The sequence below is a fragment of the Delphinapterus leucas genome, chromosome 14, assembly GCF_059928025.1.
Source record: "Delphinapterus leucas isolate spDelLeu-1000000601 "Yukka" chromosome 14, BTC_Dleu_Yukka2, whole genome shotgun sequence".
Classification (NCBI taxonomy): Eukaryota; Metazoa; Chordata; class Mammalia; order Artiodactyla; family Monodontidae; genus Delphinapterus; species Delphinapterus leucas.
Window position 1 is genome coordinate 50,062,599 of NC_143142.1, and position 25,121 is coordinate 50,087,719.

General features: G+C 45.8%; 1 protein-coding gene and 1 long non-coding RNA gene across 5 annotated transcripts in view; one reads left to right on the top strand and one right to left on the bottom strand.

Moving 5' to 3' along the window:
• Positions 1-1,529: 1,529 nt before the first annotated feature.
• INO80C (INO80 complex subunit C) lies at positions 1,530-23,600 on the bottom strand. 3 transcript variants are annotated; one of them, XR_016387617.1, is made up of 6 exons: positions 23,357-23,600; positions 8,776-8,886; positions 7,701-7,812; positions 6,879-6,946; positions 6,187-6,333; positions 1,844-1,936 (listed from the first exon to the last, which is right to left on the bottom strand). XR_016387617.1 is itself a non-coding variant. In XM_089895072.1 (5 exons), exons 2-5 carry the CDS (start codon positions 8,875-8,877, stop codon positions 1,805-1,807), a joined length of 414 nt encoding a protein of 137 aa, XP_089751198.1. In that variant the 5' UTR covers positions 8,878-8,886; positions 22,589-22,955; the 3' UTR covers positions 1,530-1,804. The 3 variants fall into 3 exon arrangements, 2 of the variants coding, with proteins under 2 accessions (XP_089751198.1, XP_022442696.1); XM_089895072.1 differs by lacking the exons at positions 6,187-6,333; positions 23,357-23,600 and adding an exon at positions 22,589-22,955 and having other exon boundaries at positions 1,530-1,936; XM_022586988.2 differs by lacking the exon at positions 6,187-6,333 and having other exon boundaries at positions 1,532-1,936; positions 23,357-23,585.
• LOC111181523 (uncharacterized) overlaps positions 21,760-25,121 on the top strand; it is a 65,008-nt gene continuing 61,646 nt past the window's right edge. The window contains exon 1 of one of the 2 annotated variants that reach the window (XR_016387619.1): positions 21,760-23,896. This is a non-coding gene — a long non-coding RNA (uncharacterized LOC111181523). The remainder of the gene's footprint in view (positions 23,897-25,121) is intronic. The other variant, XR_002646523.3, reaches the window with a different exon arrangement.

Genomic DNA, 25,121 nt, shown 5'->3' on the forward strand with positions numbered 1-25,121 from the left:
AGGTGTAGGGTGTGGCCCAGTAATCTGCATTTTAACAGGTCCCAGGTGACTCTGACGGAGGGCTCTGGTGCACACCCACCCCCCTCAAACCCTGAAAGGCCTGCAGGGGTCTGTGGGAACCCCCGGTGGCCGTGTGCCAGGCAGGGATCCTTTGTCCTCCTGGCCCTGGCCCAGGGGAGTCTGAAATCAGGACTGAGGTAGCGGCCAGCAAGCAGTGTTAGAAATGACTAGAATTTCCATTTCTAGAAATGGTTAGGATCGTGGGGCATGGTCCAAACGGGGGGTCTTCACGGAAGAGAAGTGCACCTGCCCCATGTGTTCTTTGCGTCATAGAAGGTGGAAGCAAGGCAAGAAGGGCCCTTGACTTACTCGCCCCATGGGGGTTTCCTAGGCTGAGTGCAGGCAGGGGACGCAGGAGCGAGAACCCAGGAAGCAGCCTCTGGTCCTGCAGAGAACTTCCGTGTCAGCAGTGGGTTTCAAAGTACAGTTTCTGGGGCCAGCAACATCAGAATCATTTGTTAGAAATGCAAATTCTCAGGCCCCACCCCCAATCTCTGGATCAGACCCTTGGGGGATGGGCCCCTGTCTGTGTTACAGCGGGGCCTCAGGTGGTTCTGTTAGCGCTGAGGCTTGAGGGCCCCGCGCCGCAGGCTCCAGTGCTTCAGTGCTCACGGGCTTAGAGAAGGTCCTCGCTCTCCTGGCCATCACCTCGGTCCCTTTCCGTGGGGGAGGGAGAAGCCACGCCACACCCCTCCCACTCTCCCCACCAGCTGGGAAGGGGCTGAATGACACAAGGGCTGCTAGTTCCCGGCAGCTGCCACCCGCCCAGCAGGCTGGCCCCCAGCTGACTCTCGGCTTTGTTTTTCCTTTCTCTGTGCCCAGAGGGGTGCAGGAGGGGCTTTCCCTCAGAAAGCAAAGGCACCTGGGGGCCTAAGCCACCCAAAGCACAGGCAGCTCTGGCCCAGAAGCCCCAGGGTCTGGTTCCACTGTCGCCCCCCAGAGGCCTGTGGGAATGGGGCTCAGGGAAGCTTGGAGTACGTCTCCTTCTCCTGGCCCATGAGCGCCTCCTCTTCTCAGAGGCAGGCCCTGTTCTGGAGCAGACAGCATCCTGTACCAGGACAGACATCCTGCTTGGAAGGGGTGACGATGGTCGTACCCCACACCTCCAAAAAGGGGCCGGGGCTGCTGGTTTAGTCAGCTCAGGCTGCTGTAAATGCCACAGACCACTCAGTGGCTTAACTAACAGATGCATCTCTCTCAGTTCTGGAGGCCGGGAAGGGAAGAGAGGCTGATTCAGAGGCCAAGGCCTAGAATGAGGACTGACCCAGTGTGACAGGGTGAGTTCCTCAGTTCTCTCTTCTCCAGCCCCAATTCTGGACCTCTTCCAAGCATTCCAATCAGGGACAAATTTGAACATGCTCAGAGAGGGAGTCCCCGGGATCAGGAATAATTCAGCCTCATTGTCAGGACTCACTGTCGAGTCTTTAAACATGTTACAAGAGTCCACAGCTTTGAAGCAAAAGTTCGAGGACTTACTTGGGTTAAATTAAAAGCACAATTTTATATTTTCTTGTCAAACAACTTTACTTGGGGCAACAACTTAAGTATAATTTAATTCAACAGGAAATATCACACTTGGAGGGAAAACAAAAAAACCTCCTTAAATTAAAGCCAAACATTCTTTCCAAGGCCCAACACTGACATTTCCAGATTGACAGAATGAGTTTGTTTCCATAAAACAAAATCTTGAGTCCAAAGTCTGCCTTTGAAACAGTTTTCCACTTCATGCTCCGTTTCTCCAGGCTCAGGGAACGATGCTCGTGGCCTTCCTCAGGGCCAGATAGCCCGTGACCACGTCGGACGGCAGCCGCCGAATGTAGGAAAACTCCTCGATGGTGCTGAAGCGCAGCTTGCTCTGGGGGTCAGTGTAGCTGGCCTGGGTGAGACACAGGCACAGAGAAGGGCAGAAAGTTGTTGTCGGAGTTGAGATTTCAGATCAAGATAAAAATTATTTTTCTGTTTTACTGAAACTGAAAAATGTCTTCATCATGTCTGACTCTGTCACCAAGAATGCTAAATCGCTCAGTTTGGCAAAGACACATTAGTCTTCCCAGACTTGAGAAAGGCTTCAGGGTATGGACAGGAGGAAGGGTGAATAACCACATCAGACACCGGGACCCTTGTGGTTGGTGCCTCAGGGCTACCAGCAACAGGTCCAAACTGAATTCATGCTGATCATCCCTCCCTGATCCCTGCCTTCAAACTCCACCTGCTTCAAACAAATGCTCCCGATCTGTCACCCAAGGCCGGGGGGGGGGGGCACCCCATCCCCACACCACCTACTCCCAGTGCGCTGCTCTCCTGCTTCCCCTCACCGCCCCCAGGTCACTTCCATGGCTCCCTGGGCTACCCTGCAGTGCCGGACTGGCCACCCACCGTCCTCCACTGGAAAGGGCTGCCATCCGACACCTGCAGCCAGGGGCATCTTTACAACCTGTAGCTCCAATCATGTCTTTCCTCATGAAACCTCTCAAGGGCCCAAGTCCGCAGCACAGCTCCTCAGGCCCTGCCTGGGCCCCTCCTTCCGAGCCCCTGCCTCAGCCACGTGTCCCCACCGTCCGGTTCCAACCACCCCGGCCCTAAGCGCCTCCCTCCCGTCCTGCCCATTTGCCCTTTCCTTGCCCAGTGACCACCTGCTCATCCCGAAGTCGCATCATCGGGGAAGCTTTATCTGCCCCACAGGCAGTCAGGACCCTATCCTCACGTTCACCTCAGCACCCCTATCTCCGGTGGAATGCTTACCTCTGTTGCTCTTACGTTTATCATCTGTGTGACTCTGCCTGAAGTCTAGGCTGTGAGTCTCCACGAAGCAAGAACCCTGTGGCTTGCTTATCACTGGATCCTGGCTGTACTGTCTCCTAGTGCGATGCAGAGCGCACAGTGGGCCTTCAGCTACCGTGAATGAGGGATGAGTGAATGAACAAACAAATGAATGATGGGGAGAGTCACAGAAAAGAGAACTTGTTTCCCACTGATATATCAAAATTCTCTTTTGGTCTGTTCTCCCCGGGTGCAGAGTGGAGAAAATATTCACTTACTATCTACCTCAAGGCACATGGCTCCTACAGATTTTGAAACAGAAAACATGAGGGTGAGTCATTTGGAGCTCCTTTAAAAAATTATAAAAGATGCCATTAACGTTTAGACAGGTAACAGCCAATTACTCAGGTGTGGATTGTCTGCGCCAGTGCTGGTCGTCTCTGCATGGACCCAGACGCGCTGGGATCTAAGGAGGGAGGGAGGCTTGGTGAAGAAGCAACAAGCTGAAGGGAACTTAGTCATGGGTTTCTCATGCTCTAAAAACTCTTCAGTTCCATCACTGGGGATCTCCCTAAGGTATCTGAGGTCTGTGTGTCAGGAAAATGAGATTATTCCTAAAAAGCTAAGATTAATTAAAGTTCTATATAAAACAAAACTTTGATCCTTTGGCTTAATCTAGATATTGCCTTTCTGTACCACATTTCCTTTCATGCCACTCATATAAAGGAAGGCTTAACTGGAAAAACAGCAGCAGGTCCCTTCTGAGGGCTCCTGGCCATGAGGCAGTTAGATGTACTAACTGGCAGGGGAGCTGCCCTGCAGTTCCGAGCAGGGGTGCAGGCATGTGCATCTGGCTTTGATTATCTGGCCTCCATGGATGAACCAGCCCTGGCCCGGTTCCATCTCTGTGGCTGCCTCACTCCGACCACCAAACTGTGCCAAGCCCGCCCGCCCAAGTTCAGGCCTCACTGCTAAGAAGGCTGCTGAACAAATAATGTGGAATACAGAGAACTGTTGCACCAACAAAGAGGTCAAACAAAAACTTGCACGGACCAGACCTGACCTAGTATTCTGAACAGAAGGAAGGCGGCTGGGTGACACCTCAGAGATGAACAAGTAAAGAGCTGGACTCCTGCGGTCTGCCCTCCTCTGGGCTCCGTCCCTCCAGCCTGAATGAAGCAAAGGCCCCCTGCCCAGAGGGCAGGCAGCACACGGCTTTTCATGCCTCCCTTGTTACAGGGGGACAGGCAGTATATGCTGCTCCCCCATCTCACCCAGAGCCTTGTAACAAGGGCTAAACACAGATGTGACCCTGCATCCCTTCCGGCCAGGCCCCAACACAGGGGAAATGGCCACTGGCTGGAACAGATGGGTCAGTGTAAACATGAGCCTGGCTTTATTTTATTTTTTATTTTTTTGCGGTACGCAGGCCTCTCACTGTTGTGGCCTCTCCCGCTGCGGAGCACAGGCTCCGGACGCGCAGGCTCAGCGGCCATGGCTCACGGGCCCAGCCGCTCTGCGGCATGTGGGATCCTCCCGGACCGGGGCACGAACCCGTGTCCCCTGCATCGGCAGGCGGACTCTCAACCACTGCGCTACCAGGGAAGCCCCCGGCTTTACTTTTTAATTACGTAAGTTTAATTTATACAAGTAACAGGTGAACATATTCTCCTCTAAAAAAAAGAAAACACTGCAAATAAGACTAAAGTCTCCTTTTACTACCATCTACCATCCAGAAGTCCTTTTTCTTCCCCTGAGGAAAGTGCTGCTAGGTGGGCACCCTTCCAGGCCTTGTTTATATACATACCCTCACACACACATACAAACACACCAGAGAAGTGCCCAGTATTTTTTGTGACTGTGTACTGAGTTTTACTGAAGTGGTACCATGCTACTTATCCTGCTTTGCACCACATCTTGGAAGTTTACCCATGTTGTTACCTATACGTCAAACTCACAGAATAGTATGAACCCCCCAGCCCTACCCCACTGGTTGAACTTTATGTTGTTTCCAATATTTTGCTAACACATTTTCTCATAAGCATTTCTGCATGAAGCTCCTTGTACACAGTATTTCTCTAGGGAGCTGGCTGGAAGGCAAATTGCTAGGTCGTAGGCCTCTACCTTTTTGTCTCGATAGGTAGTGCCAATCGTTTTCCCGAGAATGTGTACCAATGTGGCTCCCACCTCAAGACAGCCATGTAGGAGGATGTCCATTGTCTATGTTGGTGACAAGGTATATAACCAAATGTCTTCATTTCTTTCCTACCTGATGAGTCTTCTTCCTAATTATCATTGAACATCTGCTCATTGGTCATCTGTATTTCCTCCTTGTAATTGTCTATTCATATTCTTGTGGCTGATTCTTCTACGGGATTGTCTTTCAATGATTTGGTAGAGTTCTTTGTCTATTCAGAATGTCTTAATTCTTACACACAGTGGGGCAATAGGTTAGTTATGTATAACATGACAAGTCCTTTGCCGATGGCATAAATGGGCCTGGAACAATGCTTCTCAAAATGACTTTCGTGCCTCCTAATGTGTGAAAACCACTCCACTAGCAGATGAGCTGCCTGATACGGGTGAGGATAAAGCTACATTCTAAGGGGCCACCCTCCAAGTCTGGCCATAAACCATGGCTTCTACAAGCTCAGCACAAAATGGTACAGGGAGAAATTTCCACTTTGGGCCATAACAGAATGACTTGTGCCAGATGAGCCCTCCTTCCATAAACAACTATTAAAATGGGTCAAATATATGAGGCAACTATCTTCAGGCAGTAGACGAGAGATAGCATAACACTACAATATTTTTCTCTAATGGAAGCCCCCTCAGGGGACCTTTCGAAAAAGATACATGCCCATGAATGGACGCAAAAAGAAGAACCCAACACACAAGACAGACACACACAGACACACACACACACACAGACGTCACTTTATAGTGCTTCTACTCTCCCTATTTTTTAGGATCATTATATTTAAGGTCTATGTTAACAAGTCTGTAGTACTCTGAAGAGTGTGTCCTCTTTGGAGGAAAAGCTAAAACATATGACTAACTCAGAGAGGAAAACTAACATTATTTTCAAAAATATAATAAAAAATCTTTCCCAATATCATTAACTTAGTGTGTTACAGAAGTTGGAGTCACGCATTTTCATAAAAAGGTAAAGCATTTAAGTGATGTATATGAGCTTCAAAAAGTGAGGTGTCTCATTATTTCTACAGTTATGAAAAGAAGCCCATCTTCCAAATTTAATAATAATGAAAAAGGATGAAGAAAGCAAGCGGGAAATTCCACACTTCATCCATATTCTGCAAACAAGGAAACGAGGTTCTCTGGGGTCGCTGAGGTTCGGGGACTTACCCAAGTCCCACTTGTCCAAATGCACTGCTGGTTTTCAAACTGTTTTCCCTAGAAGCACCGTAGGGGTCCCTGGGGTGGGGAGTGGGGGAAAGGGCAGAGGACCAGATCCACACGGGGTCACAGTAGGCAGGTGGGCTCCAGGGGATTCTGTAAAAGATTTCATTTGGAAAAGGGATTCTGATGCTTAAAAATAAATTTGAAAATCACTATCTTTACCATAGTGCCTCTTTAAAGAAGTTTAATTTTTTTTTCTTTAAAGTATTGGGTTGGCCAAAAAATTTGTTCAGGTTTGTCCATAAGATCTTATGGAAAAACCCAAACGAACTTTTTGGCCGACCCAATACAATCATCTCTAAATTGCAGGATTTTTTTTAAACTTCAGCAATAAAAATGGGAAATTGTTGTTTCTTTCATGTTCTCTCATATAGTTAACAAGCAGAGGAAGGGAAACTAACACTCAGGTCTCCTGCTTTCGGGAGCAACCCTCGCTCCAGGCTGCCCACATGGATGCCCCAGGTTGCAGCCACTCTTAAATAACTGAGTGAATGCTTCCGCACAAACCCATTACCTGTTCAGAGTACACGGGCTCCGGCAGGACCAGTGTCAATATCCAACACTTTCTAAATAGACAGTACCGTGAAATCTCCTTTTCAGTTCAATGTTGTAAGACACAGAGATGTAATTATACTCACAAGAAGACCTGAAACATCAGAATACTTCTTAGCTGGTTTAAAGGATGGAGGAGCATCAATACTGAAGTCTGGGGAAAAAAAAAAAAGAAAATAACTAAACTGGCTTTAAAACGTTCAGACCCTTTCCCTTTTTTTTTTTCTTTCCCTAAAATACTGCTTGATAATGTTCCTGAACTTTTTACTTTGCGATTCAGTACTCAGAGAATTCTCTGGGGAAATAATGCAGGATGTCATAGACCAAGTGCAGGCTCCAGATCCAGCTCTGCCCTGTCCCCAGGGACCCTCCACTCCAGCAGAACCACGGGAAAGCTCATCTGCCCACAAGCTACTTTCACTGTCTCCAGTTACATGGCCTGATGTGATGAGATGCCAAACAACCCACTAATTGGATCTGAGCATCCAGACACCAGAATGTCCACACCCAGGCAACTGACTAGTTCACTTGTCACCCATCTGAGTCACCCCCATGAAAGACGTGTGCAGTGGGGCAAGAGATGGAAGGAAGTTCGAACCTGTACTTTCCATGGAAGTTGAGCAGAACACGTAACACAGATTTGGAAATACTGCAGCATACTACTGCTGCAGACTGAAATGTTAACAGTGACACTAAAAACCACACATCCATGACAACGCAAACACACAGGTTCAACACAGAATATAGCTATGAGGAAATATACACATAATCTCCCTATGTGGATGCCACTGTAAAATTCCCAGGCTAAAAAGTGTTTCTACATGAATGCAAACACAATAATGTGGGTTTGTTATAAGAAAGTTCCTAGTCTGACATTATAAACACATCGGAGGTTCTAGTCAGCTCACAGTTAGGATCATTCAGTTGCCATGGCAGTGCCCTTTCAGAAGCCAGAATCTGTTTCAGGTTCTTCCAGGTTCTATTCTTCTTGCCAGCCGCTGCGCCACCATGGCCAGAGTGCTCGAGGCGAAAACACGGATTGGAAGAAACAGAAATCAGTGGAGATGATCATTTCAGTACCTGACATTTATGCATATTCATAACTGTAATAAACCCCTCATTCAATCAGCAGTCAGTGTACCCTAAGGCTTTTTTAAAAAGTATTACACCGTACACTTCAATCTTACTTATAAAAAAACCACAGCTTTTGGATTGTCAAAACATATGAGTTAGTTGGTGATGGAGTAGAAACAAAAGGTTATTTTTTTTTATATGCACATAGAAAATCACATCCTTTATTGGGTCTAACTTTATGGAATTCACTCATGAATTTCCCACTACTTTAAAATAAATTTACTACAGAGTTAGATTTAAACTCATGACCACATCTCCAAATTCCTTTCTGAGGGCCAGTCTCCACCTTGTAAATTACTGGTGCTCCAGGAAAACCCAAGGAAGCCTCAATCATGGCACAGCAAGCCTTCTGGAAATTTTTTTTTCTTTGTTGTCTTATGACGATGACAAAATAAAATGGAAGGAATACAAAAATCTGTTACAACTGTTAACGCTGTATTTTCAAAGCTAATTAATGAAAAATAAACTTCAATGGTATAATCTGAATCATGTAATTTATCCTACCCCTCAAGCACTCCTCTTTTAGTTAATTATTTCAAGCCTCATCTAAATCTTATGAAGAAGGAAAGTGAGCAATCATCGTGGAAGTGACCCACTCTCAAGATGGTATCCTTTAATGAGTTCCACAAAGGACACCAAAATCCTTGGGAATTGGCACACTGGGAGGTCAACAGGAAGGGCCTTCTTCTCCTGCCCCTACCGCTCCTACAACAGCCCACGGTGGAGGAGGCGGTGACTTGGGCTGATGGAGACGGGGCACCAGTGCCGCCTGGGCTGCAGGCCCAGCAAGATCAGGGGCCGAGGTATAGTTGTTTGGGTTTTTACTTCTAAAACACCTTAGATGCTTACCACAAAGTTGGGATCCTTAAATGGCAAAGGTTTGGCAGCTTTTTCAAGAGGTCCTGTGCTAAAATCAGAGGGCACCATTTTATTCTCACTCACGCCTTCCATGCTGATACCCTTAAAACATAACAAGAATAGTACGAGGTCAGTGTCCTTTAGCTGAGCTTCCTGACTCAGCTCTCAACAAGACATAAGATGACAGCACCGGACACGCGAGGGGAGACGGTGTGCCCAGAGCCCCAGCGGGCGGCCTGCACCGGGGGAGAGCCTGGAAGCAGCACCCGCTGTGCAGAAGCCACAGCAGAGGCAGCCAGGACCCCAGCCGCCAGGCTTCCTGGCTCCCCAGAGTGCCAAGCACAGGTGTCTCACTACTACAAGATGGGTGCTATTATCCCCAGTTTACACAGAAGAAAACTGAGGCTCAGGTATACGGGTTCAAGGCCACACAGGGATAACCTCTGGATTCAAACCCAGGTGGAGGCAATTCCAAAGGCCCCACCATCTCCGTGACACCACATGGCCCCTACTCCTGCCCATCTTGTCAAATTGTGTCTTGAAACATTAAGACAAAAAAGGTCCAGTCCCTTTAAGGGTCTCATTGGCTGGAGAACCCAGGATGGAGCTGGTACGCGTACGGGCACAAGAGGATGTGGGCATTCTAAGCACGGAGAATAAAGGGAGAGCAGGCTGGGGGCCACGGCCAGCTGGCTGCGTCAGAGAGAGCCCTGACAAGCAGGCTAATGCACTTTAAAACAAAGAACCTTTGAAGCCAAGAATCAGGAAGAAAATACAAGCCAAAGGAAGAAATCACTTCTGATCTGTAATGCCACTTCCAATCTTCCCAGACCGCAATAGACTGTTTTATAATTGATATATAATTTATATACAGTGAAATGTGCAGATCTTAAGTGTAGGTCTCATGAGTTTTGCCAAATGCTTCCACTTGTGTAATCCAGGTCCCTAACGAGGCAGAATATTTCCATCATCTCAGAAAGTTCCCTCATGCCCCTTCCTAGTCAATACCTTCCAACGTCAGGCAGCCACTGTTCTGACTTCCACCAGGTTACTTTGGCCTGTTCTAGAAATTTATATGAGCGGAATCCGACAGCATGTACTGTTTGCTGTGTCTGGCTTCTTCAGCTCAGCATAAAGTTTTTGAGGCTTGTCCATGCCGCTGCACAGACTGGTAGATTGTTTCACAGAATTCGCATACCAGCCAGCAGGGCGGTATTCCGCTGTATGGATGTACCACACTGTGTCTGTCCATTTTCTTGTTGATGAAATGTGGGTCATTTTCAGTCTTCAGCTATTATAAATAAAGCTGCTGTGAACATTCTGTACAAGTCTTTATGTGGACATGTGTCTTTACTTCTCCTGGGTAAAATACCTACTAGTGGAATGGGTTATAGGGTGAATAAACTTTATGAGAAACTGACAGATCATTTCCCTAAATGGCTGCACTCTTTGACACTCCCAGCAGCAGTGTATGAGAGTTCTGGGGGGTGGGGGAGACAGGGACCACCCACCGTGCTGCAATAGTTCCCCGAACAGTTTCTTCTCACACACCTTCTGAGACTCCTCTCCAGGGTCTCTCCTGTGGGCCTGTGCTCCCTCTCCTCTGCCCACAACCCCTCTTCTATCTGGACTGCCCCTCACCTTATCCTCCCCCTATTCACGGTCTTTCCTAACTTTTCTCCCCTCCAAGGCCTAGCTCTCTAAGAACTAAGACGCCTCCGATTTCGCATCCTTTTCCCACCATCTATAGCCACAGTTCCCTCTCTCTTTCTTTTCCTATCCTCCCCTCCCTCCCCAGTCCTTCACCTTTATCTGGCCCTTCCTCAGCTCTGGGGTTCAGGGGAGGGCCTCAGAAGCACACATCTTGCCCTCTCCGTTTTCTACAGCACACTCAGAGACACACTTCTAAATGTAAACTTGACGTAACTCCCCTATTTACAGCTCATCAGTGCTTCCCACCGCCCTGGGAATTAGGCACAAGTCTGGCCCCCTGGCCTCCTCTCCAGCCTCCCCTCTTGCTCCCCCTCCCTCCTGTATTTTGTATTTTCTGGTCCAGAATCCATGGAGTCATTTTCTGTAAGCATAGTTTCCATTTTTTCCATTTTTATTTATGCTCCACTAAAATTTCCATTGGGATTAGTCCATGTCAGTTTTACTTTTGCAACAAAGATTAGATTTAGCATTTTGTACATAACGAACTTTTTATTGCCCTTGGGATTTTTCCTTCATGGTCATAGTATTTCTGCACATATATGTGTCCTGGGAGACCCAATATGATGAGGAAGATTTGATTTTTCCCATCACATTTAATCAGTAACCAACGTTAGCTTGAGTAGTTCTGGCCAGTTGTCAATGTTATTTAGTGTTGACTATTTGTAAGAGTAATATCATAAATTGGATACATGACTCATAGTATTTAAGTCTTGGTTAGTCACTGAAATAACAACAGCTTTGTGAAACAGGCAGGGAACAACAGACCAGAAGAAGGAGAGACAAAGGAGAGAGGTGAGCAGATGAGGGAAGGGACAGATTCCAAGGGTGAGAAGGCACAGGGGGTCAGAACAACCTGCTTCACCATCTGGCCCAGGCTTCCGTGCCCTGCATCTAACCCAGTGCCTGGCACAGAGTAAGCCCCAAATAATCACTGACTGATTAACTGATTGGAGTTAAGGAATAAGACAACGCAGCGTCACTCCATGCCAGCATCAGTATTTGAGATGTGTATGCTCTGGAGTTCACTGTAAGGAATCGTCTCTGGATGGGATGCAGTGGCCAAACCCAAAGAAACACAGGAAGGATAATTCAGAAATGACTGGGCTTGGTTACCTGTAGGGCACAAGGGAACACGGTGCGAGGAAGGGGAGATGGGAAAAGATGAGAGAGGAGTAAACTTCTCCAAGTATAGTTATTTGTAAAGTTTTGACCTTTTGAACCATGTTAAAGTTTCACATACAAACAAACAAATAAATAAAACCAACCAGCAAGGATCGGGCAGCAGATAGAGAAAATGGAATACAAACAAAAACCAATTTAACCGAGGTTTGAATGAATAACTCAACCACACTGAAGGGGAGGAAGGGAGAAATAACGTTAGTGATGTGAACATAGTATTCTTACCATATAACCTAAGGTTAGAGGCAAAAAGAACCAGGAACAATTGGTAGGTTTGTTTCTCACAAGGGTACCGGTTAACAATTCTGAAACTACACATCTTCTAAGATGAGGCAAATAAGGAATGAGGGGCGGCTAGAATGAACCTTGTGCTATTGGATGGAAATCACAGGTTAGCAATAGGAATCCATGGTTTCTAACATATATACAGACAGATAAACACAGAAATGGATACAGAGGCGTTAAGTGATCCAGGCTCAGTGTTTCCTGAAACTCATATCCAATGGCACTGGAAAGTCCGGATATCACCTACTGTTATGAAAACATAAAAAAACAATAACAGAAGACTGGGAACTTCAGAAAGAAAAGGGGAACAATGGAATGAGTGAAAAAAACTGGGGTAAATATAATAGACTATCATTAGCCTCATGAGTTTCTTAAATTCTATATGATGTCAAAGCACGGGGGGTGCTTCACACACACACACACATTTCCTAGCTCTTCCATGGAGATGGCTGGGAACAATAAACAATAGGGACACCAGGTATAGATCCTGGTTTCTAAATATTGTTCTCCAAGAACTAGTAAGCTTTGAAGAAATGGCTGATTCCAGGGCTGGGGCAGGAAAGTACAAGATGAGCCTTGTGGCACCAGCAAGTAAGAAAACGCTTGTATCAGTTTGCTAGAGCTGCCTAACAAAATACCACAGGCTGGGTGGTTTAAATAACAGAAACTTATTTTCTTACAGTTCCGGAGACTAGAAGTTCAAGATCAAGGTGTCAGCAGGGTTGGGTTTTCCTGAGACCTGTCTCTCTCTCTCTTTTTTTAAAATTGTTTTTTAAAATTTTATTTTATTGAAGTATGGTTGATTTACAATGTTGTATTAATTTCTGCAGTACAGCAAAGTGACTCAATTATACATATATATACATTCTTTTTCATATTCTTTTCCACTACAGTTTATCACAGGATATCGAGTATAGTTCTCTGTGCTATACAGTAGGACCTTGTTGTTTATCCATTCTATATATAATAGTTTGCACCTGCTAACCCCAAACTCCCAACCCATCCTCCCCCCACCCCGTCCCCTGACAACCACAAGTCTGTTCTATCTATCTCTTTGGCTGAGATCTATCTCTTTGGCTTGTGGATGGCCATCTTCTCACTGTGTCCTCACATGGTCTTTTCTCTGTATACACGCCCTCCCCACCCCATCCCTTTCCCTCTTCTTATAAGGACACCAGTCATACTGAATTAGGGCTCCATACTGCATCTAAATACAGTAACATTCTGAGGCATACTGGGGGTTAGGACTTTAGTATATGAACCTTGAAGGGACACAGTTTAAGTCCATTACAGCACTCGAAAAGTGATGGGCGTAAATTAAAGGACATAGGAGTCAGTTTGAAGAGGTTCCCACTGGCCAAATCTGGACAATTTGCTCAACATCATGAGTCAGTAGGGAAATAGAAATCAAAACCACAATGAGATATCACTTCACACCCACTAGGATGGCTACACTTAAGGACATAATAATGTGTTGGTGAGGATGTGGAGAAACTAGAACCCTCATACATTGCTTGTGAGAATGTAAAAGGGTGCAATCACTTTGAAAAACAGTCTCCTGGCACTATTTACAATAGCCAGGGCATGGAAGCAACCTAAGTGTCCATCGAGAGATGAATGGATAAAGAAGATGTGGCACATATATACAATGGAATATTACTCAGCCATAAAAAGATATGAAACTGAGCTATTTGTAGTGAGGTGGATGGACCTAGAGTCTGTCATACAGAGTGAAGTAAGTCAGAAAGAGAAAAACAGAAACTGTGTGCTAACACATATATATGGAATCTAAAAAAAATTGGTTCTGATGAAACTAGGGGCAGGACAGAAATAAAGACACAGACATAGAGAATGGACTTGAGGACACGGGGTGGGGGAGCAGGCGGGTAGAGGGTAAGCTGGGATGAAGTTAGAGAGTGGCATGGACATATATACACTACCAAACGTAAAATAGATAGCTAGTGGGAAGCAGCTGCATAGCACAGGGAGATCAGCTCGGTGCTTTGTGACCACCTAGAGGGGTGGAATAGGGAGGGTGGGAGGGAGACGCAAGAGGGAGGGGATATGGGGATATATGTATACGTATAGCTGATTCACTTTGTTATAAAGCAGAAACTAACACAACATTGTAGAGCAATTATACTCCAATAAAGATGTAATAAAAAAAAACAACAGTCTGCTGGGTCCTCAAAATGTTAAACATAGAATTATCATATGACCCCCAAATTCAACTCCTAGGTATATACCCAAGAGAATTGAAAACATATGTCTATGCAAAAATACATATATAAATAGTCATAGAAGCGTTATTCATGATAGCTCAAAAGCATAAACAACCTAAATGTCCATCAACTAATGAATGCATAAACAAACTGTGGCTTATCCATACAATGGAGTATTATTCAACTGTAAGAAGGAATGAAGTACTGATACATGCTACAACATGGATAAACATTGAATATATTATGCTAACTGAAAGAAGCCAGACACAAAAAGCCACATATTGTATGATTCCACTTATCTGAGGTACCTAAAGTAGTCAAATTCATAGAGGTAGAAAGTAGATGAGGGGTTTATCAGGAGCTGGCAGGACAGGGGAATGGGGAGTGACTGGTAATGGGGAGGGAGTTGCTTTGGGCGGTCATGGAAATATTCGACAATAAGATAGTAGTGATGGTAGCACAACTCAGTAAATTTACTATAAACCACTGAACTGTACATTCTAAAGGCGTGAATTTTACGGTATACAAATTATATCTCAATAAAGCTGTTACAAATAAACAAATAAATGTATGAAAGACTGAATGAAGAAGGCTAGTAATGGATTGTGACCCAGAGAACAAAATGAGAATGGACGAATACAAACACTGATCGTAAGAATGCAAAGGAAATGGGAGAGAAGAGAAAGCTCTTGCTCGCAGCAGGATTCTAATAACTGTAGAAGGAAAGAAGGAATTAGAAAATCACCGTTTGGCAACCAGCACTATAATAACTGTTGCAGGCAGGAACCATCAACAGACACTAAAAGTGGTTGGCAAAAGTGTGAAGAGAAACAGGATATACACAGTCTCAAGACACTGATACTTTAATACAAACAGGAACATAATAACCTCATAGTGGAGAAAACTGGCAGACACTAACTTACTAAGTGCTCACAGACACATCACCTGCAACGGGATGGATCGACATCAAGTTCCACGACATGAAGCGCGGAGAAGGGAACAGCATCCTTCTCTACTCCTGCCAAAATGTATCACCCAAATCTAATCACGAGGAAATATCAGACAAGCCCAAACTGAGGAAGAGTCTATGAAACAATGAGCGGTGCTCTTCAGAAGTGTCATGGTCATGAAAGATAAAGACTGTTCCACATGACAGGAGGCTAAAAAGACATGACAACTAAGTGCAAAGTGTGAGCCTAGGCTGGATCCTGGACCAGACAAAGGACGAGAATAAGGTCTGTATATGAGGTATCAGTGTCGCTTCAACGTTCATTCCCTAAATTTGACCACTGTACTGCTGTTATATATGTATGAGGATGCCTTTGGTTTTAGGAAATCCACACTAAAATATTTAGAGGATTAAAAAAATACAGTGGCCATGTGAGACCCTTCCCTGCACACAGCCAGCTGCCAACCTAACAGCGAATGAGCCACGGGCCCTGGGGAGGAAGCAATGGCTGGCATGCAGATGGAGAAGAGTGACAGGGACCTGCTCTGTCAAGAGGTGGTGGTGGGCTTCCCTGGTGGCGCAGTGGTTGAGAGTCCGCCTGCCGATGCAGGGGACACGGGTTCGTGCCCCGGTCCGGGAAGATCCCACATGCCGCGGAGCAGCTGGGCCCGTGAGCCATGGCCGCTGAGCCTGTGCGCCCGGATCCTGTGCTCCGCAACGGGAGAGGCCACAGCAGTGAGAGGCCCGCGTACAGCAAAAAAAAAAACAAAAAAGAGGTGGTGGCACCTGCCAGTGTCAGAAGAAGGATAGGGGCTATTTTCCCCAGGAATCCAATAATTCACAAGGGCACAGCAAGACACCAGCGAGGAGCAGTCCGGTGGGTGGGGGCTGCCAGGAGGCTGGGCCTACAGGGCAGCCTAAGTTAAGGGAGAGAGGGAAAATCAACCCTGCTAACTATGCAGTGAGCATCACGTCAGAGCAGAAAAGCCAAGCCAGCCAGGGCCAACTCAGGAAAAACAGGTGGAATGTGAAAAAGGTTTCCCAGGGCCAGATCCGCTGTAAGTTTCAACTTCATTTGAGTTTTTCATAAAGAAAATGACTGCTTACATAATGTTGTTTCCATCTGGGAGAAAATAAACAAACGGAACTGTTCAGAAGCAAAGAGGAGATACTAGAGGGAAACGAAGAACCAGGCCCCAAGGCCTCCTATGGTGATTCCAGAACTACCCATGGAACATGCCCGGGTTGCAGGCCGCCATCCTCAGCAGGGACCTCGGCTTTTTCTCGTGGGCCAGAACAGCCTGCGTTCCTCCCTCTCTCCGTCTGCTTCTTCCCTGACTCCTAGTGGGGGGCTCAAAGGCGCCGGGTGCACAGTGAAATCCCGGGAGGGAACAAGGGCATCCTTTGAGGTCGGCTGTTTGCTCCCAGGTCCCGGGAGACCCAGGGGGATGCAACAGGAACACCTCGCTGGACTTGGGCAGGGGTGCGGCCCCAGAGGCGGCGGAGGAAAGCAGGTGCCTTGCAGCCCACATGGGTTGGCAGGTCTGGGCGCCCGCCCCCGGGAGAGGACATGCCAGTGGACAGAGGACAGAGGACGGGAGGCAATGGGAAGAGAGGGTCAGGAGTCTGCATCAGCCGCTCCAGCAGCAAGAAGCGGGTGAGGGTGATGCGCTCAAGCGCTGACTTCCACAACCGAACCCTCCTGTTCGTCTGGCCACCCCATCCTTATCTCCTCCCTCATCAGCAGGCCAAACCCCGCTGAGGAGTCACGCTGAGGATGGGACAGGAAAGGACGCCATCCTGACACCAACTAGGCCACGTCAATCTGGGGCCGCTTGCTGCCTCTGCAACAGTGAAGGCTTGCTTCCCTCTCTGACCAGATGCAAAAGAACACCCGACTCTGGGCCCTGAGTGGGGTTTTCTGCTTTTCTTTCCTCTTTAAACCCACCCTCCATGGTACTGCGCCCTCGTTCTTCCCCTCCCCTGGGCTTCAGCCAAGCTGGACGCCCGGGTCTGTTAGTGATGGGATGAGAGGGAGAGACGTACTGTCAAGGGGAGGTTCAAGTCTGTGAGGCTGGGCTGCAGTGAAGTACAATCTGAAATGATGTATAGTTTCCATGTTACTAAACCATTATTCACACTAAGAGACTTTAGGAGCTGAACTGTCCCGCCCCAAGACACAAAAGCCCTGAGATCAGAGGAAAGGAATGACGCCCGGCCCTAAGGGCTGTCCCCTCTTTGCAGCACGAAGAGAGCTGATTAAGCCCCAAGGAAGAGGAACCCGGCCCGCCATCAAAGGACTGCTCCAGAGTCAGCAAGGCCTCAGCTCGCCCAACCAGAGCCCAAATGCACCACTTCGTGTCTCCTTGGCAGCCTGCAGGGCCCTGACTCAGGCTGAAAGGGGGCCTTCTGTCTCTGGTTACACAGAAGGGAGACAAATGTCTTCTGTCTTATCATTCATGAATCCAATGCCCAGTTACATCTATCTAATAGTAGTCTAGATTCAAATACCTGACCCTAGTCTAAAACTGCAGGGTTACTTACTGTAGGGTTACTTGAAACACCAAAAAAGTGAGATGCAACCTAACATTCGATCAAGTCAATTAAAAGCACTTAATTCCTTGAGAAGACTATCAACATAGAGAAAGGGTCAAGAAACAGTGCTAAGTGGGACTTCCCTGGCGGTCCAGTGGTTAAGACTCTGCACTTCCAGGGTAGGGGGCGCAGGTTCGATCCCTGGTTGTGGAACTAAGATCCCACATCCCATATGTTGTGTGGTGCAACCAAAAACAAACAAACAAACAAAAAGAAAACAGTGCTAAGTGAAAAGCAGGGCATGCAATGTTATACGCCAAATACAGTTTCTGAAAAACTATATCAACACATAGAAAACACAAATTATAATAATTGTGGGGGAAGAAGACTGGCTGACGTTTTGTGTCCACTTTAAAAATAGAAAAAAGAAAATTAACATTATCATGATTTTTTTAAAAGGTGGGGTACAATGATTATTTTTTAGATGAATACATCCAATCAGTCCAGTGTTCTCTGGATGCCTCCAATTACAGAAGATTGTGCCATCACCTGCGCTCTGCACTAACCTTCGAAAGAAGCACCTGCTGCCTCTCAACTTATTTAGACGCTTTGCTAACTGCTTCACCATCACAATCAGCCTGTTAGGTAACACTCAGTCTGTAGGTCAATTAGGTGTCTCTGTAGATTTTATTAACTTGAATAGGCGCTTGCAAAGTCTAAAATGCCCTGTATTGAGCTAATAAAATTCCCCCCCAAAGCTTTTCTCTGCACCTTGGATTTGGTTACATTAGAGATCCAATTACATCTTCTAAGGTAGAGACTGGTAAGAGTGATATTAAGAGAGGCAGTCAAGAAAAAAAAAAAGGTGGACTCTGGACGGTCTGTCTGGGTCCCAATACTGACCCTACGAACTTGTTAGCTGTGTGACCATGGAAAAGTGACTTAACCTCTCTATGCTCCTGTCTTTTTACCTGCAGAATAACAATTCACAGAGAATTAAATGAGATAGTACTTAGAAGGTGCCTAGAACAACATTTGGTACACACTAAATGCCCAATAAATATTATTGTTATTTATCATGACTGCTGTCAAATGCCCAATAAATATTATTGTTATTTATCATGACTGCTGTCACTTTAGCACAGCACAGTGTATCTGTTCTCCAGCCCAAGTTAACGCTAATCATTTTCAAAATATCGTGACCAGAATGGATGGGAGATGGCACTTTCCAGATTATGATGTAATTAATCAATAACTATATTACTTATACTGAAAATACAAGTCCAAACACAGAATTGTAATTCTGTGCCAATGTGTACAACTTAGCAAGCATAAACACCAATAATTTCTGTTGAACTAAAGATTCATCTTGATGGAATAATAAAACAATATTGTTTTAGTCCTACTAAACTATTTAATACCATTTTCTAGGGCTGACATAAAGGAGACGTCTATAAATGCTTTGCTCAGAATACTTTTAGATCAAAAATATTCCCTTCAACCCCTGAGGACTTCCAAGCAGAAAGCCCTCTAAATTTCATCTAGTCACTCAATTTTACTTTAGAAATGGCATGCACATTCTGAAAAGTAAAACCCACCTTAAGAATCCATCGAGTTATTTTCACCAATTTCAAAAAGCACTCTAATGTCTATGTAAATGTCCTTTATAAATTTTTAAACCCCATGAAAGTTTTACAGACACTGCTTTTTGTAAGACACAAAATAGCGGAAACTACTGAAATTTCGATACTGAAAGATCTCTAAAGTCCCTTTTAACTCAAGAACTACAATCATTTATATTAAAAAACCCACTCATTTCTCACTGATGAAACCTTGAGCAATCTCATACATGTACACGGCGCCGACTCTGGAAGGCCTTCCCCATCCAAACCCACCACCCCTCAAAGGCCACCTCTAGTCCCGCTTCTCCCTCCCCACCTCTCCTTCTCTGATGACCATCACCTACGCTGAATCCACATCTTCCTGTGTCCCACCACTAAGGCACCAATACCAGAGAAGACCTATAATTGGCTTTGGGACATGGTTAGAAATGACGAGATTTTCCTAACTGTTTCAGATATGTGATAGGTAGAATTCACAGATGGCCCTTAAGATTCCTGGCCTCTGGTGTATACACCCCTTCTCCCCATTTTTAAGCAAATGCACCACTAATGTACATACCACTGTGAAGGGATCTGAGATATATTTAAGGGATTTGCAATATATATCTTATATTTGACATATAATTAAGGTATCAAGTCAGCTGATCTTAACAAGAGACTATCCTGGTGGGCCTGCCCTAATCACACAAGCTCTCTAAAGAGTCAGAGACAAGAGAAGTCAGAGACATTTGAGGTGTGAGAGAGATTAGACACAAAAGAGATTCTCCATAGCTGGCTTCAAAGATAAAGAAGACGTGGTACATATATACAATGGAATATTACTCAGCCATAAAAAGGAACGAGATTGGGTCATTTTGTAGCGACGTGGATGGACCCAGAGTCTGTCATACGGAGTGAAGTAAGTCAGAAAGAGAAAAACAAATATCGTATATTAAGGCATATATGTGGAACCTAGAAAAAGGGTACAGAGGAGCCTATTTGTGGGGCAGGAATAGAGATGCAGACGTAGAGAATGGAAGTGTGGACAGGGGGTGGGGGGAAGGGGGGTGGGATGAGTTGGGAGATTGGGATTGACATGTATACACTACCATGTGTAAAACGGATAGCTAGTGGGAACCTACTGCATAGCTCAGGGAGCTCAGCCGGGTGCTCTGTGGTGACGTAGATGGGTGGGAAGGGGAGAGGGTGGGAGGGAGGTCCAAGAGGGAGAGGATATATGTATACACATAGCTGATTCACTTCATTGTACAGCAGAAACTAACACAACATTGTAAAGCAACTATACCCCAATAATAATGAATACATAAATAAATAAAGATGGAGGAGGCCATGTGGCTAGGAATGTGGACAGTGACAAATCGACAGCAAGGAGACAGGGACCTCAGCCCTACCACTGCAAAGAACTGAATTCTGCCAACAACCTGAGTGAGCCTCAAAAAAAGATTTTCCCCCAGAGCATCCAGGCAACAAACTAGCCCAGCCAACTCTTTGATTTCAGCTTGGTGACACCCTGAGCAGGGAACAAAACCACTCTTGTTGTGCCAGGACTTCTGACCTACAGAACCAGGAACTCATAGGTGTTACTTAAGCTACTAAATTTGTGGTCATTTGTTACGACAGCAATAGAAAACTAATACAATATGTGTAGGTCATTCTCTCCTCCTGGAAGGATTTTGGGATGGCAGGGACAAGCTATAATCCCTTGAAATGTCTTAAGCATACTGCTGGAGACATAACAGAAATAAATTCTTGCTGACTGAGCTCAACTGAAACGGGACAGAAAGGCTGAGGAGGGAACACAGATAAGGGTCAATTCAGGAAGACTCCAGACAGCCCGCAGGGCAGCATTGCGCAAATGCCTGCATTTGCTGTGGACAAGGGAACTAGGATGGAATGTTATGTTAGAGCAGGAAAAAAAAAAAAAACAGCTAAAACTCCTTTCTGGAGATAGAAGTCAAGTTTTTTTCCTTCTTCATGAGATGCTGAGGGTGGCAGTCAGGTAACTGTATACCTCATTAGTTAAATGCCAGCTGGGAAGAGGAGAACAAAGAAAAGAATTCACCTTTCCAGGGAATGCCCTTCTCTTTCTAGCCTGAGGACTCGCTGAGGCTGATGAGATGGAGAAGACCCACAGGGAGTACCTAGGCAGCCCATCCCCTCACTGAGAGCTCTAAGGCCACCAGAGTTGTGATTTCCACCAAGCTGGGTTACTGGGAATTCCCAGCATCCTGAAGGCATTCGTCCACCCTCTGAAGCCTGCTGTGGAGGAGCTGATGATCAATGCTACCTTTAGGGTCAAAACAATCATTCCTCCCAATGTGTACTGACTACATTCCTTGGTCTCAGCATAGCTGGATATCAACATGCACCGTGCACATACTGGGAGAAAGTACTCGCAATGCATATATCTGGCAAAGGACTCCAACCAATAATATATAAAGAACTCCTATACATTAACAATTTAAAAAAAACCAAAAAACAACAACACAATGAGAAAAAAATCAGGCACTTCACAGAAGATATCGGAATGGTCAAAAGCAAATTAAATAGTGATGACATCATTAGTAATCTGAGACACAAAAACTAAAACAAAGAAATACCATGACACAACCATCAGAATGGCTAAAATGAAAGACTTGATGCCAAGTATTGTTGAGGATGTAGAGCAACTGGAACTCGCATACCCTGCTGCTGAGGATGCACAATAGTGCAACTACTTTGGGAAATACTGTTTAACAATTTCTAAGTTCAATGTGGGTCTACCTCATGATCCAGCAATTCCACTACTATCCATTTACCCAAGAGAAATGAAAGCATGTATCTACCCAGATTTTTGGGAATGTTCAGAAGAGCTTATGCATGAGAGCAAAAACTGTAAACAACTCAAATGTCCATCAGTTGTGGTATATTTACACAATATACTCTATGTACTGATACAGGTAATAACATTAATGAATAACTCTCACAAACATTTTTTCACAGAGAAATCCAAGCAGGCACAAGAGAATATGCTCTGTATGATTCCATTTATATTCTGCTCAAAAACGCAAAGTCAGTCTATGGTGAGAGATGTCAGAGTACTGGTTACCTCTGGCAGGGAGGGAAGAGAGTACTAACTGGAAAGGGTCGCCAGGGAATATTCTGGGGCTCTTGGAAATGCTCTCTATCTTAATCTGGATGGTGGCCACATCGGTGGATACATATGTAAAGTCATTGATCAGTACTCTTAAGATTTGGGCATTGTACTGTATGCAAATCATACATCAATAAAGCATTTTAAAAGGAAAAAAATGCACTACCAATTATCGACGGAGGAAGCCATAGACAGTTAATATCTCTAGAATGTCGTTCTGTGTTTAGGATGCCACGCCATGTGTTGGAGAGCACAAAATAACACACTCCATCTTTGCTTTCTCATTGCTTTAAATAAAATGAAGCAATTGCAGAGCCCCGATCGCCCAGATGCTGTGAAGTCTGTGCCAGGCGCTGTGCTCAGAGCTTAGGACCATGATCTCATTGAATCCTCATTAACAACCGCATGAGGTAAGACCAAATCCACTTTGGGACAGGGAAACTGAGGGTCAAAAAAGCACTTTTCTGAGGATGAGGGAAATCATCTGTATCAATACATCTTTGTGTTCCTCCACACCGTTCATTAGGGCGCTCTGCACCTCACAGGCACTCGGTAAATGTCTGCAGAATGGACGAAGGTGAGACGGGAGAACTTCTGGTTGACTGAAACTCACATAAAGAAAAGTCCCGAGCCTCGCTCTAACCGCGACCCCGACGGGAAGGGGCGTCCCTACTAGTAAGGCAATAACAACCTCCCCACCTCCCCAGTTCTCCTCATGGACAATGCAACGCGGGTCATTCTTTAACCAAACTCCACGTATGCAAACTAAGGGGAAAAAATGTTTCATTTGCACCAGACACCTGCGTTTACCCAAGAGGTACGACTGCAGGGCCCCGCCCACGCGAGGCGCCCCGCCTCCCAGTGCCCCGCCCCGCAGCCCGGCGCACGCGCTCTCCACCCCGGCAACGCGCAGATTAGGGGAGTGACAGCGTACCTGCGCAAAGCCAGAGGTGGACACCTTTTTCTTCTTACTGGCGGTATAGCCCCCGGCGCTGCTGCCGTTGTGGAAAGGACTGGCCGGCCTCTTCTTGCTGTTCCGGGCTATCCCCGGAGTGGAAGTGGTGGCCACAATTGGAATTTGAGCCGCCATTCCTACCCCGAGTCTTCCTCCTACCCCCTCCCCACTTGGTCCCAGTGCAGGCCCTGGAACTTCCGGCCCGCCGTTACTTCCGTCTTAATGCTTTTGAAAACCCGGCCTGGACTCCGAAAGCTTTCGTTGACTTCTCTCGGCCAAATGTAAAAGGCGGAGCTCGGAGCTGTCTCTTCCTTCCGGGCGGGAGGGCGTCTGGCGGGCGGAGTGCTGCTGTTCACGAGCTCGGACCCGGGCACGTGCTTGGACGTCCCCAGGGATTGAGGATTAGAACATCCCGTGATCTTTTTAAAACAACTGGATTTTTAAAAAGTTAATCACCACGTTGTCTCTTCTCACGTTAAGTCAGAAGATTGATCGCTTTTGATGTCTCTAAGTGTAAAGGTAAGGTCATTCTCTGTGGACTAGACAGACCGCCAGACTGCCAGCATTCCCCTTAGTCGCGGCCTTGTCGCGCAGAAGTTTGTGTACCCTGGTGCCCAGATGGATTTGAAGGGTAGAGTGGTTCTTAACCTTGAAGGGGTCACGGACCCCTTTGAGCATCTCAGCTCCCCTTTCTGCCCCCCCCCAAATTATACAGGCGCAGACAAAATCTTACATACAGATTTCAGCAGTTCACAAATCTGCTAAAGCCTATTTATGAACTTCAGTGGAACACCCCTCCCTCTTGTTATTTGCCACATGATACTGTGTACTTCTTCAAATCTTCATGACATAAATTACATGGTTTATAACTGGTTGGTTCCTTTCTTATTTGGTTTCTGCTAGAAGTAAGCTCTAAAAGGGGAAGGCCAGTTATGTTTTGCTTACTTTTCTTTTCCAGGTTCACGAGTACCTTGCAAGTCGTTGGTACATTATAAGTATTTTTTAAATGAAGTAATTAAAAAATGAAAACCCCTTGCATTAATTGGTTGAAGCTTCTGTGTTCTGATACAGGAAAGTAGTATTTATGAATCTGGGTACTTGAAGGAAATAGGCTGCAGAATGACTTACAGGTGAGAGAAAGAGAATAGGAAACCAGTAATAATGTTACTGACATCTTTTCTCCTTTGGAGAAAGGAATAAGCTACCAGTGTTGAAATGTTCCCTCCTGTACTGCAGTCTCCACCCCTATCTTTCCTTAAATCTAGTCTTCCTTATTCCTTATCTCAAAGACTGACATCTCCCAACAACTACTCACCTAGCCAGAAACTAGGTGTTGATCCTGGCTTCTTGGGTCCACTCTCTTCTCATTCCAGTCAGCTCCCCCCACTCACTTCTCTTCCTATCCTGGTGAATCCATCACCCCTCATCTGGATCCTTGCAAGACACCTCTTGCAGCCTCTTGTTTTGTTTAATTTCTTTTTTTTAACTTTAATTTTTATTTTATATTGGAGTATAGTTGATTTACAATATTGTGTCACAGCCTCTTGATGGAAGTTTGAGCTTCCATCTTTTCCTAATCCTCCCTGACCCCAGGGCACTCTTCACACTGGCTGCCAGAATGGGCTAAATCACAAATCTAATCGTGCCACTTACTTTCTTACGTTCTTCAGGGGTCTTTTACCTTGGCATATAAGGTCCTTAATAACTGGGCTCTGCCCCCTTTTCTTGCTCCATTCCCAACACT